This window comes from Leptodactylus fuscus, chromosome 4, assembly GCF_031893055.1.
Source record: "Leptodactylus fuscus isolate aLepFus1 chromosome 4, aLepFus1.hap2, whole genome shotgun sequence".
Classification (NCBI taxonomy): Eukaryota; Metazoa; Chordata; class Amphibia; order Anura; family Leptodactylidae; genus Leptodactylus; species Leptodactylus fuscus.
This window is the reverse complement of record NC_134268.1, coordinates 181260913-181275810: the sequence shown is the minus strand read 5'-3', so window position 1 is coordinate 181275810 and position 14898 is coordinate 181260913. Positions and strand designations below refer to the sequence as shown.

At 40.6% G+C, this 14898-nt stretch overlaps 1 protein-coding gene across 1 annotated transcript in view; it reads right to left on the bottom strand.

Annotated features, from left to right (window-relative positions):
* Window positions 1-2097: 2097 nt before the first annotated feature.
* AHR (aryl hydrocarbon receptor) overlaps window positions 2098-14898 on the bottom strand; it is an 89085-nt gene continuing 76284 nt past the window's right edge. The window contains exons 9-11 of the mRNA XM_075271422.1: window positions 14688-14829; window positions 11611-12853; window positions 2098-6752 (exon numbers count right to left, since the gene is read on the bottom strand). Of these exons, the coding sequence (XP_075127523.1) occupies window positions 6597-6752; window positions 11611-12853; window positions 14688-14829 (1541 nt within the window). The 3' untranslated portion in view covers window positions 2098-6596. The remainder of the gene's footprint in view (window positions 6753-11610; window positions 12854-14687; window positions 14830-14898) is intronic.

The window sequence follows — 14898 nt, the reverse complement described above, 5'->3', positions numbered from 1 at the left end:
GCCACTTACCAGTTCTGTCCTCTGCCCTGTTAATACACATTACTTGCATGAAGCAGATGCTGCTGTGATCACAGGACTTTATTAACTAGACGCAAACAATTTGGATTTGCTATTTTGGCTTAGATACATTTGTGTGTGCTTGTACCTCTCCGCAGAAGGATGGAATGAAGGGTTCTAGTAAGTGAAGATCATTTCGCACAGAGAACTAAATGATCCTGAAGTCTTCCTTCTTTCTTCTCTTCCTTAGATGCTATGGATTCCTAGTATTTTTTTTTCTCAGCTTATGTGTGTCTACTTCTGTAATATATTACTGTTTATTATCCTGCATCTGTATTACTATGCTGCTGTAACACACTGAAATTTCCCCACGTTGGGACTATTAAAGGATTATCTTATTTTAATTCAAGACTCTTTCAACTCTGCTTTAAGATTCACTTAATATTCAAGATTACTTAACTACCAACTACTGAAATCTACAGAACAAATATATAAAAGGCAGCTTTTAGGTGATGTGAATGGATGTTTTGAATAATTCTCTACCTATAAATTTTCTCCTGTGAAATTTTATCTAACATTGTAGGTTATTGAATGGAACTGCAAGCCTTGAATATCCCCCAGCAAGCCTAGTCTTAAAAGAAACACCGCTGGCAAAAGTTATACAATATTAGGCAATGTAATACAGGGTCTAAAGAAGGTGGCGCAGGGCTCAGAGATGGAAAGACGACCAAAGAGCCTGTCCTACCACGCTATGCACTAACAGTATCAACTTCATAGATCAGTCATTTTAGAACGGCTTATTTTTGTTGCTATAACATTTCCTTAGCAATCACCATGTATTTCACTAGATTTACACTGAACAATTTTGAAAATTGCAAACAAATTAGTGGATTTTCCATTAGACAAGGAGTTTCTTCTCCTGAGCCGTGTCCTTATTACCTAGCGGCAGCTCTCCCAATAGTCATGCAGAATAAACATCGGCCAACAATTAAGAGATTTTGTGGCGTTAATGAGTAAATGAAGATGATCGTTGTCCAGTGTACACTAGGCTTAACCCAGCTCTTCCGATCAAGTCAAATTAGTCCGAGAAGGTCACACAAGAGGCAAGGAACACTATCTCATTATCCTATTAAAGGTGTTAACCCACTGTTACAAGTGACGGCATTACTCTAGGATTTGCAATTACTTGGTGATCTGTGTATTCGATTGCTGGGGTCACAGTGCTACTTTACTGCAATGGCCGACAGGATGTGTCTCTATAAGTTGGACCCCCACCACCCATTACATGATGGCATACTGTATACTACGGTAGTAATGCAATTTTGTATAACTGGCAGGAAATATCTTTATGATGATCTTGTCTTACAGAACAAACTACTGTAGCTACTGCAGCAGTACATTATACAATGACTAGAAGGCCAGGGCCCCATGGGACGGAAATGCTGTAATTTGCCTTCGGCAAAAACGCAGCGGGAAAAATCATGGCATTGAAGGGTATGTTCACATGGCGGAATTTGCATTCCGCGTGTGAACATTACACGTGGCTAGCCACGATGGGATGCCGGTGCACTGCCGGAGCCTTGCGCTGTGGACGTGGCAAGAAGGGTCATCTCGCTTTTTCCCCCCCACTACTAGCTAGCGGAAAAAAGTAGCGAGTGGCTCCCATTAAAGTCAATGGGAGACAGTATTGGCAGCGGATTTTGAGGCAGATTCCGCGTCAAAATCTGCTGCCAAAAAACTCTGTGAACGAGCCCTTTCAGTAAGTGCAAAGTGAATGGGATTCTAGTGAATCCCATGCCCACTTTGCGGTAAAAAGCACTGTGCGGACACATTGCGATTTCCAAAACCATGCCGGTTTTGGAAATCGCAATCACAATATGTCAATTATATCTACGGAAACGCGGGTGGTTTCCCCATAGATAAAGTCCGTGGAGGCAAACTCTGCAAACTTTCTGTATAAAGCGCTGCTCTTTTTGGCTGCAGGACGTCCCATGGGGCCTTAGCCTAAAAGTTACAAAGTAAGTGTCCACTATGATTTTATACATTATAATAGCCACATATAGAACTGCGCAAAATAATTCTGAAATTGTGCCAGCCCAGTCCAGTCCATACGATTGTCTTTTTATTAAAGAATATATAAAAAAAAGAAAAAAAAAACACAAATGTGATTTCATTGTTTTCTGCTTCATTTTGAATTACACAGAATACAATTTTAATCTGAAGGATTTTCTTCTGCCATACACTGGCAAATAAACTTTCAGTATTATAAGATTCTTACATAGAAAGCTGCTTTTGTTCATTACATATAAGTTACACGGCACACACAACGTCATCACTTTAACATATACATTTTTTATTATTATTTCAAACATGGTTGCACCGAGTATCGATGCATCTACAATTCAAAGATTTATTTTTTTTTTTTTTCAGATTAAAAAAAAAAAAATACAAAGTATTCTTTTAAAAATTAGATTTTTTTTCTTTTTGTAAACCTTTTTGTGTCCGACAAGACTGGAACAAAAAAAAAAAAAAATGTGTTGGGCAAGTCTTGACACCACAAAAAGCGACGATATAGGAACATAGAATTGTGTTTACACTTTACACCTTATTGAAAAATAAAATAAAATAAAAAACTATATAAGTCAGCAGGTATAATAACATGTAACAATTCGCACACGGGTTATGCTACAACTCAAAGCAGCCTTCATGGTGATTTCTGTTTTTATGGTTTTTGTGTTTTTGTTCAGAACGCAGGTTTGATTTATGATCCTTTAAGACATTTCTTGTGCCGGCAATCGTTGTGGTTTGTACACGGTAAAATAGGAAATCATATGCAAGCGGCAAGTACAACAGCTAGAAGAGGCGGATTATTCGGAATATGTTCTACAGTCTTGAATCTGGACATTTTAGTGTAACAGGCTGAGGACAGAGCATCTTCCACCTTGGAGAAGCTCTCATGACAGACAAAAAATAAACAGTGCTGCAAATACAACATGGCTGAAGCTTGGAAGATAATGCATATTCAATGCAACCGAGGAATCCTTCATTCCAAGCAAGCATGGACTCCATCAAGTGCAACGTTAGTGAGGATTTCCGTATCTAAATAATGCATAAAACTGACTTTTTTTTTTGTACTTTGTTTTTTTAAGAAAAAAAACAAAACAAAAAACCTAAAAAACATAACACAAAGCATTTACTTTCATTCGTTACACTCTAAAGAAAAAAAAAATCTCAATACTGTTTCATTTTCTACTATACAAACAAACCCTAATGCAGATGCCATCCTTGGTGACTGGACAGGTTGACATGAAAAACATTGCATAGAGTCATATATAGATATATATATATATTTATATAAAATAAAATAAGAAGAAAAACAAGATAAGGCACAGGCTATTTTCCTGGTGCTTGGAAAGACTTTCACTAGACCAATGCCATATTGGCTTCCCAGCCTCACAAGGAGAGACAAGTACAAGTTTCTTATCTTACAATACATTGCTCTCCTTATGGCAAATCCGGATTTGAAACCTGTTTATATAAAATGTGGTTAAGTGTAAGATTACAGGGGATGAATAATGTCGGGTTGTTAGAAGAACCTCCTGATGATTTTTGGGGGGGTCTTCGAAGTATCAGAAGTAGAAATTGTTGTAGCTGTTAGGGAGCATGGCTTCAGAGAGTCCATTTCCCTGCAGCACCCCCATAGGGGAAATGAAGCATTACATGCTGCAAACTAAAAATCAATGGACTGTGTGTGGGGGGCACGGCAAAGATGGGTTCTTCAAAAGTCTCACTCAACTATGGCTGATATTTAGGGATCCAGAAAAGGGCAAGATCCTCGGAACTCCCAGTTTCTTAAATGTATTCGAAAATCGATAACTTTAAACAGTACATGTTACCAGGTCAGGGGTGAATCAACATCTACAAATAATGGGGTTCCCCCAATGCACACCACTTATTTCCTCTTCACTACGACTCTAATGAACCGGGGGACAAAGGTCCACTATCATGATCAGTGGGGGCCCAAGCGAACTCCCCGAACGGAATACTGAACGCAGATGTGAACCAGGTCTAATATTGCAACAAATTTATCATCCAGCATTAAATACTTTGATAAATCTGCTGCATTTTAAGACTGTCTAGTCTAACTTTGCAATAATTTAAGAGTTAGTATATCTAGCCCATTGTTTGTAAAGGTTTAATAGGGAAATATCTTACAGATTCACCTTTGTTTCAAAATGGAATACATTACTGTATATATCACGCTAGCATAGACTACTGATACTACCTGGATACAGTAAAGGCAATACCAGTAACATTACTGCAGGTAGGATAATGGGGGGGATTGTAGCTGATGCTAGAGAGCTAAAATCCTTGAGATAAGTATATGTAATTATTAGACATTACTAAAGGTTTAGGGCACTTTGGAATCCTACAGTTTGTTGTCTATGGAGCAGGTCCAAAATTTTAACACTAACAAAATGAAAAATTTAAAATTCTAATAAAAGTGATCTGGAAATTATACTCACATTTAAGACTGTACAAACTGGTAGAAAAAGGGATTGTTCTCAGATGGATGGGAAACCTGTCCTCCTAGGTGTACTAAACTAACCATGCCCCTATTCTACATGCATTGAGGCATATCGTTTCCACGCATCAAGAATTTTGGTATGTACGACAGCAAGCACAGTCTGTACTAGTATTCTTACCGACAAATTCCCAAGAGTGAAAGGCGTTTGTCCAAGGGCAGCGCATATACTCTAACCACGAGACACAGTAAGTGTAGCACACACTGGGGTTCTACAACTCCTACCAGAAATGATTGGGAGAACAGGGTCCCTACACCCCTGGTATTAATGTAATGCACTTGCTTCACCACTGCTACAATAATAAGCATTATATTCTGTTTTCTCCATCAGTCACATACAAGTGAATGGAGAAGCAGTAGTGCATGTGTGCATGCGCTCCGTTCATGTGCTCCTGTTCTCAAACATTGGGGGTATTAGTCACAGCCCTAGCGATCAGTTATTTCCCCCTAAGTTTATACCTTTTAATGAGGTCCATTCCTAAACAGATCACAGTGGATGTGGCATACCTTATGTAATCTGGACTAAGGGAAAGAATTACTTGAAACCTATATTAACAGATGTCAAAAGTGAAATTGGATTACAAAAGTACAACATATATTCGATGATCTCTGTATATCCAAATTACATGATTAAAGTGGCAGCAATCTGACATCCAACAATAATCGTAGGGGAAAATTGCGTCATACAATGTATGTATATCCAGCCATACCTCCTGTTTTTTTCTGACTCCGAATCCACCCAAAATACACCTGACTCCGACTCTACAACCCAGTGTGAAGGGGCCATAGCACATGCTTTAGCTGACAGCTGGGTGCCAAGAGTCAGATCTCCATCGATCTCATTGATGGCATATGTCAAGGCATCCATACGGTTATTTTGGAAAACCCCAAAGGAGTAGACATGAACTCTACTACTACTATATTCATTTCAAGTGTAGTGCTTGGATCCAGTAGTTTTCTGGGCAGAATCATGTGAACTATATATAACTACATAAAACTGAACGCATTGCTTAAATTTCCACAAAGTTATTCTATTTGTTGTCTCTTTGGGTCAAGTTTTTGCAAAAAAACTGGAGACTGAGGAATCTTCATAATATCCAGTAAGTGGTCAATACAAGTAAAGTAAAAGTGTAGTGTGGAGGCAGATAAAAATGGACGGGTAACATAAAGTCATCTTCTCTTTAGGGATCTACTAGAACTTACCATCTTTAGCATTGTGCTGTATAGGCCATAGTCAATGTCGAGGATAAAGGGGGATTCTACATAAGTGCAGCCAAATATAGAACTACATCACACACTCGGAGGACTGAAAACTCCTAATAAAAGTCTCCAGCTGATTGTCTAAATGAACTTCCAGTGCTGGAATATACATCACAACTACTTTGGGCTTCACTATCTCATCATAATATATAGGCATTAAAGTGACACATTCTAAGGACTCCAGTCTACCCGACAGTGCAAGTGGTCAAGACACAGTGAATGGGAACTGCCACTTTAAAAGTAAGTGCTTTCTATACGTGACGTTATCATTTTTAGAAGGCATAAAATTATTAAAAGGTAAGAAAACGCTCTTTCTAGAAAACGGTAAAACCTACCATTGGTATTCAAAGGGTATAAGTGCTCTACAGAGGTAAAATGTCATTGGGTAGCAGTGAAGGGGTAAAATCAACCACTCGCCTTATCTTGTTATTTATCCTATGTCGTATATTATACAGAACTGTATTGCAAAAATACATTGCCTTAAAATTCCACTGAAAATGATAAGTTCTTGTAATAAGTTGGGAAAACCAATGCTTTTCCTCTTCTCCAAAATAAGCTCTCTCTACATCCGGATGTGGCCTGGCCAGCCCAGTCCAATCGGTAAGCGGTAGGCGGCCTACCAAGTGCAAATAGCCCAAATAAACTCTTTAGGATGTAATGTGGCTTTTTAAAGCATTTTCAGCATCAGGTCTTTGTTTACAGAGGTCGACAGAAATACACACGCAAGTGTGCACAGGGGCTGATCTCCTCGCATTTACAAGAATGACGGCAAGTCAGGATAAAGTTTGGAATTTGCGGGAAGATGATGGTGAGACGGTAGAAGGGTGGCAGTCTGGGTGCCGTTTGCCATATCCATCGGTGCTGTATAGGTTTGGTTCACATTTCCTCCACCGAAACCATTTTGAAATTGCTGAAAACGGTAAAAAAAAATAAAAAAATAGAGTAACTATTATTGATACAATTTACAACAACTGAGGACAATTCTTTGAAACATGGGGGTCACAAACTTTAACTTGGCACTTGGAGTATTGCTAAAATTTATTTTCTGGAGCATTTGGGATATGAATACATTTTTTAATATACTTTATTAACAAATTTGGTTAGCTGAAATCTGTACACCACTTGTAACTAGAATACGGGTGCAGGAAAGCTGAAGCTGGGTGGGGTTTAACCATATAAAAGCTTTCATCAAGATTGATGCTCTAGCTGTATTATATTCAGTGATATCATTAGTGGAAAACCGTGTAGGACTGGAATAATTAGAATATACAATGCCAGAGATATAACGGATTCACTTTTCCCAGCCTCTGCTGTCCTGCGCTAGACATAAGCATCTGCACTCCAGTCACTGGAGCATTCACAATAGAGCGCCATTTTCTGCAGCTCACTTACTGTATAGACTAGGACAAGAGTAAGCAGAGTTCTCCCATTCTCACTACAGCTTGAGCTAAGCTACTAACAGCTTGGCCTAAGATAAGACTCTCTTACTCCATGGTCCTCATTCTTAACTCTAATGGTGAATGAAACTAATTAAAGACACAAAACATTCCCTTAAATAGGACCTTTCACCTCATCCAACAATTCAAGTGCTTAAGATCTCTCAATAGGCATTGCTCCTCTGATTCCAGCTCAGTTGGAATTTTTTTCTCTAGCCACCTTTGTTCCTGAGCAATCAATGCTGTTAGTTTTGGTCCCTGATATGCTATTTAGGCTTTTTACTGTCACACAAACCCCTGCCACCCAGCTGACTTTGCCCTTCAGATATTACAAAGCTTAAATAGCCCATCAGGCATCAAAAATTGATGGGGGCTAGAGAATAAATTTCAAATGAAGGTATTTTTAATGGGCAAAAACTGTAACTGTGCCAGAATCAGTAAATTCTGTATTAAATGATGTAAAGAGCTGGACATGATAGATGATGTGAGAGGTCCTCCTTAAAAGACTACCTTTCAGCACTCCCTCCAAGACCAGTTTTCAGCACCCCATGCCTGCTCCTAGCTGACACCACAGAGCCTAAGTAGCGTAGCAGGTGCAAGAACAGTGGGGGGCTAGAGAACAAAATTCCAAATCAGTGGAGGGGCAGCTAATAAAATATGGAAAGAACTGAAGTTCATGGAGGTGATGAAATGGCAATATATTAAACGCAATGTCAAAATTATAAAATGGCTTGCCCTGTCACCTCCATGATGAAAGAGTCTTCTCCAAGTATCGTGATTAGGCCTGTACACTACTACAATCCGGTACATATTAGGAAATCTATAAAACCCCTTCATAAAGCCATATCAGAACAATCTGTAATTCCTAATGGCGCCATTTATTATTCTATGCTGAGAAGCTGGAAGCACTGCCATTTTCTTACAGACAAAAAAAAAAAAATTATAAATTTTTAATCCAGTTTGTTCTTTTTTTATCCTTTATTTTTGTGTTTTTTAACTTTTAAATTTTTTTCTGAAACCTCTTTTCTTACGGCTGTGTTGATGGACAGTGTGAGGCATGTGTTATAACACACCCAACAGATAACACTTAGTGGTAAATTTATTAACACCGTTCTAGTAGGAATAATAGGAATGTACAACACTGTTGTTAAATAATGCAGAATGCGAGTATTTTCAACAGAAGATGCGACAGGTCTTATTTAAATTATCGCCATCCAGTAACATGTGGGATTTATGGAACCTGTATGGCGTCTGCTCTTCTGTACCTCCGATAGAGTTAGACCAAAGCAGCAGTTTACATGTAGAATCATCTCTCCAATTCCACAACAACATGGCCATTCTAGTGAGGTGGAATGACTGGATTTGGGCTCCCTGTACTAGTGATTTGTGCCACTTGAGGGTCCCCAGTAATATAACATTTATTGCCCATCTAAGTCATGAAAGATAAATGATGATTATAGGATAAATTAAACCAACCAAAAATAAAACAATAAAACCATTTTTAAAAAGTCATGTGGCCCCAAATGAAAAAGATATGGGTCAATAAAAAAAAACTATAGCCCATTCTGCACAAAACAAGCCCTCACACTGACACCAGAAAAATCAAAGTTACAGGTGTCAGAATATGGTGCCCTAAAGATGATAATAATAATAATAAATAATAATAATAATAATAATAATAATAATAATAATAATAAACTATATCCATTTGGTATTTCAGTAAATGTAATGACCCACAGAAAAAGTTACTTGCCATTATTATTGCAAAGTAAACTAGTAACAAACACAAAACAAAAGAAAGCCAAAAAAACTGACAGAATTGCAAGGTTTTCTCATGCCAATCACTAATAAAAACTAAACAATATCTGAACTCCAGAATATTGCCATCTAAAAATATCCTGCAAAAAAAAAGGTCCTTGTATGACTGTCAATAGAAAAATAAAACCCATAACGGGTTAAGTAGTCTCTGACTTGCAGCTTTGATCGTTTCAATGTGTATTAGATGGGTATTATTATTACTACTACACTAGCTGCACTTTTATTGGCCTTTGTTTTTTGTGGTTTGTCACCATTTGTGATATGAATAGTAAGGGCTCGTTCACATCTGCGGCCCGGTCTCCGTACTTAGGTTTCCGTTTCCTGCCTAAAACACAGGCAGGAGACGGAAACCTGCAGGAGACTTTCTCACCCATTCATTTGAATGGGTGAGAAAGCTGTCCGGCCGTGCGCGGCAGTGAGCGTTTTGCGCTCTCCGCCGCGAAACTGGGTTTTATAATCCGGACACAGAGTCGGACATGCAGTACTCTGTGTCCGGATAAAAAAATCCGGTTTCGCGGCGGAGAGCCTAAAATGCTCACCGCCGCGCACGGCCGGACCCGGTCTATGGTTTCCGTCTTCTGCCATACAGAAGACGGAAACCATAGAACGGAGACCCCAAACGCAGGTGTGAACCCAGCGTAACAGTAAAAATCGCATAATCCGGATTCTCCTGTATCTTTCAATGAAAAGGGCGGAGGTGGTTTCGACTACTATACAGGTTGGCACTTGAATTTTTGTCTTTATACTGGACCCCACCGAAATGAAAGGTCAGTAAAAGCTATTATGGGAAAACCTCGGTAAATTCCTTCATTTCTTAAGTTGTTGCAGACAAACACTTTTGTTTGCAGGGATACAAGCAGTGAAGCATTGCTAATATTCCTGACATGACACGGTGATGGAACATCTGCTGTTCTCTGCGTCCAAAAACATCATCATTCAATTGTCAGAGATGTGATCAGCGCTCGTTTTTACACACTTGTATTTCTATTTTCTATTCATAATTTTGGCCCAACTTAAGGAGTTACCTGAAGATTTTATGTTCTCTTCTATGCTGACCGATAGGGGTCTGGCTGCTGGAACCCCTATCGAACACGAGAACAGGGGGTTTCATTCCCTGTCTGTGGGATTGGTAGAGAGAAGACAACACTGTAATCTGCTATCTCCAGCATTCTTATAGACAGTGACAGAATCGGCAGGACTTATTCAGTCCATCAGAGCCTTTGTGATGCCTAATGGATGAAAGTTATTGACTCTCTCCAATGAAAACTCAAAGGCTTCTAAGGAGAAGTTCACACGGGGTTTTTTGGTCAGGATTTTGAGGCCGTACCCCCCTCAAAATCCTGACCAAAAAGTTGGTTCCCATTGAAATCAATGGGAGCTGGTCAGTTTTTTTTTCCTGGAGCAGTTTGTTCCAGTTCCCAAAAAAAGAAGCGACATGCTCATTCTTTCAGGAGGATTTGCCTCGCGATTCGGCCTGAAGACAATCCCTCCCGAATAGGCTCATTCATTTGGGCCTAATCTGGAGCAGAATGTGCAACTGCGATCCAGTCACAGTTACCCGTATTTTGTACCGGAACCTGAGGCGGCCTCCACCTCAGGTTCCGGTCCAAAAAACCCCATGTGAACTTACTCTAAGGCTCTGTTCACATATTATTTAGGCACGCCAGAGGCATGCGCCAGGAGTTTTTCCAGAAGCATTCCTCCAATGTAAGCAATTGTATAGGCTAGGGCTGAAGTTAATCGAAAAATAACCGAAACCGAACATCAGCCAGGATAACCGGCATGATTTTGGTCACATGGGTTATTACAATATTTGCAGTTTTGTTTGTATTGAACTGAAACTGCTATTATTATAATGTGGACCAGGGGAGGTAAGGAAACAAACAGTGTTACTTACCTCTCCAACACAACGGAGCAACACCCTGCTGTCTTTGGCACTTGTGGCTGAAGTCACGTGGTGACACTGGCATCTGTGTGTCACGGCACCATGTGACGCTGGGGCCCAATCAGCAGCCCGTGACATCAGCCAGAAGTGCTGAAGACAGAAGGGAGTCGCTTATCACAGCTTATCTACCCCCCCCCCCTCCCTTTGCACAATGACTTCTGCAGAGGTCACAGAGCATGCTTAGAAAACTCTCCCACAGACATGAATAAGGTCTGCTCCAGACCAGTGTGTTTATGGTCCTTACACCATATCCAGGAAACAAAAAGTGACAGACTACTTTAGGCTTAGTGGCAAGAGTTGAAATTGCAAGATTCTCAGGGTTTAGTTCATTCAAGGGTCTCAATGTTGGACCAAATAATGGCCCAGCGTATTCCAAAAGGAGACTCTTTGGGACTTGCTGGGTGAATGGGGTTTATAGACACATTTTCAGACACATCAGGGAAAACTTCTATGACCTTTCACCCAGGCAGCCCAATCCCTATTTCTCACTGAGAGGCAATAACCTCTGCAGATTGGCGGCTCTTTATTTAGGAAGATCAATTCTGGCTTGGCTGCAATCCGCTACTTACTTGGTTTACCATCGGTTGCTGACCGGGCATCACAGCATTATATTGCATTGGATTCAGACAGGATGGCTGAGGTTCCGGGAGGCACTGATACATGGACACTGCACCAGAATAGCAAGGCTGGGAAGTCATCATAACTGTCTGAGTATTTAAGCTACACTCTTGGAGCTCAGAAGTCTGTGGGAGACATTCCAAAAACCCATCCAAGTTCGAGGAAGAGGTATACATGGACTGGTCCACATTTCCTAGTTCAAAGTCCATGTGTGTAAGGTTAGAGGGCAGTGGCACTGCAGGCAATGAGTCCTGGTAAGGCATATATTCCTGTTTGCAAGTATATGGAGCACTGCTCAGTTCAGATTTATAAAACTCCTGAGCCACATTATTGAGGCTAGGTACATATTGCTCAGTCGGCTGCTGTTCTTGGTAAGTGATCGGTGCGCCACTCACAGGGTTCCAGTTTGTGAGCAAGCCATTGACCTGCATGTGCTTCATTTTTTGACACAGCTGCTGCGGCATCATTTGGTTTGGCTGCTGTTGAAGCATCTGAGGCGTGTTGACGCTCTCCTGTGTCGCTTTGCTGGAGTCCTGCGCACAAGCCATTTGCGGAAGAGAGTTCATAAACATACAGTCTGGTTTTCTATTTAGGGAATCCTGCACATAAGTGAGGATTTCATCCGCCACATCAATATCTCCAATATCGGGATACTCAAACTCGCCTCTAAAAAACTCTTCGTCTTGCTGTAACATCTCCAAATCATTAAGGTCAATCCCTAAATTCTTCATAATATTGTAAAGCTCATTGTTTTTAACCTCTGGTAAAACATCTGTGCGCTCTATAGACGGCAATGTGCTTTTTACTTGGGAAAAAGCTCCTTCCTCTTGCTTCATATTGTTATTTGCCGCTGGTTCCCGACTGTCTTGCCAAAAGTTATTGCTCAGTTCATTTCCGTCATCTGTGTAAAAGCTCTCAAAAGAAAAGGTGTTTGGAGCCGGAGGGCAAATATACACACTTTCATCCTGCCTCAGCATGGCACCCAAGAGGGAGGCAGGATTGACGGGTCCTTCACTTACAGTCGCTTTGGCAGGAGTCCCTTTACTGGAGGAACCTTTAGGTTTATTTTGTGAGGATCCCATTAGAGCTGGAGGGAAGGGGAACGAGGCTTCATACAAAACCGCCTCACCGGTTGCAAAATTGAAAGGCAGCTGTGTGCTCCGCTTTCTTAAGTGCTCGGTTCCTTCTTCCTCTCTAAGATTAAAAACAAACAAAAGACATGTTGAGAAATCAAAGTGAATTTGGGAGGAAAAAAAAAAAATTGTAAAACTGTGAAGACACCGACAATACTTTACTTAGATATTTATCTACCTACCTGGATTATAATCTAGAGCTGTATTCACAGAACTGCTGCTTTGTACCGGTAACAGTCACAAAGCATGATAGACAACAAACTCCTAACACCATAGGCCACATAAACCCTGTTATTGCCATAGGTTTAGGATATATAGGTTACAATAGGAGCTTATGAGTGAATTGGATGCCATTGTGTGGCGTCTCTCACGGCCCTCTGTTAGCAGGATACGTTGGGAAACTCCAGTGATCGCAGTGTCCATAAATGGACACTATCACATGAGATACGTAAAAGATATGAATCCAATAGTTCCGCTACCGGCTGGCTGTAAAGAAGGTCCAACGGAGAATTGTCTGGGAATGGGGTGGTCCTAAGTGATCCCTTTGAAGGTTTGGTTGGGTGGATCAGAGATCTACTCAGGCTGAGCAGTAACATTAACATTGCCATGAATGCCCGGCCCAGTCTGATCACACATCACAGCCCGCTATTTTCCCCCTTGGTGGACTCCGGTGTGGTCAGATGCACTTTCCCTGGGCAGGTTATTGTGCACTCCCCTTTATTGGTTTTCCCTTCATCTTTTCTTCCTGAACTCAACCTTCCCAAAACAAGTTGTGTACAAAGCCAAACAGCCCTGCTGGGAAACTGGAGTGAGACTTGCTACACATAGTAAATGCCAATGTACTATTACACCATCGGGGCTTCCCTCGCTGGTCTTTTTTGGGTGTGAGCAATGGCTATGGCTCAGTTCAAACTCTAGAGATCTGCTGAATGCTGCATTGCTAAGTCACACGAGTCCTGAACATTGGGACACTATTTATAGAGCAGTCTGCTGTTTTGGGACCATCAGCTGTGCCCTTGGACTTCCCAAAATAGTGACCCCGGATACTGAAGATGTGGGCAGAGAGAGGAATCCCAAATATTGCCCAGCACCAGTATGTATTGTGGTGAGAAAGCTCTGTATGGGTGACTTCTCTCACTCTACGCCTGTATATAGTGAGATACGTTGCGGCCCTGTCTCAGCGGTACGATACCTCCAATGAAAAACAGTAATGTGTTGTGAATGCCAAAGCTGAGCTCCAACAAAGCAATGGAAAAGTTATCTTTTCCCTCATCGTAATGTTCCCAGGATATAAAATACACTCCGTAAGCTCTGTGTAAACATGAAGCTAGTAGGAAATACTCTTAAAGCAGCAGAACTGATCAGTCAAGGCATTACCAATGTAAAAGGAATCCATAGTCATGTCTTGATTAGAAACGTTGGTGAAATAGGATATTACGTTAGCTTTTAAAGGGGTTTCCATGCAATAAATATTGACGATCTTTCCATAGGACAGGTCACCAATATCATATTAGTAGAGATTTCACATCAAACAATCGCATAGATCAGTCTTCAATAGTTGATACACAGAAAATACAGCAGGAAGTTGATAGTCTGTTCTCAGCCTAGTGGCCAAACCAGATTACTGCAGATCAACTCTGATTCACATGAATGGGAGCTAAGCTGCAATAACTCATTGAACAGTGCTGTCTGCTCCATTCTCTGTGTGTCAGCTGCTGAGAACAGCTAAATGATGGGGGTGCTGAGCAATGGACCCCCGCTGATCTGAAACTGGTGACTTACACCAAAGGTACGTCAAGATTTTTAACCCAGGCAAAAACAAATCCTGTAAGTCAAACTCGCAGTACAACATTTTTTGGCATAAATCAATAAATATTAATACATAAAAAACTTACGAAAGAGGTCTTTGTGTTGCAATGATATAATCCGGTCTTCCGTTTTTATAAACAAGCCGTGCATTTGCTTGAACCCAAGCCCATCCGTTTTCTTTAGTGAGAAGTCTGAACACCGTCATGCCACTTTCGCCAGTTTTGATCACTGCATTAAAGGAGTATATAGGTTATATAATTCAGCAACAAGGAATCTCAACCCATATGTTACACTGCC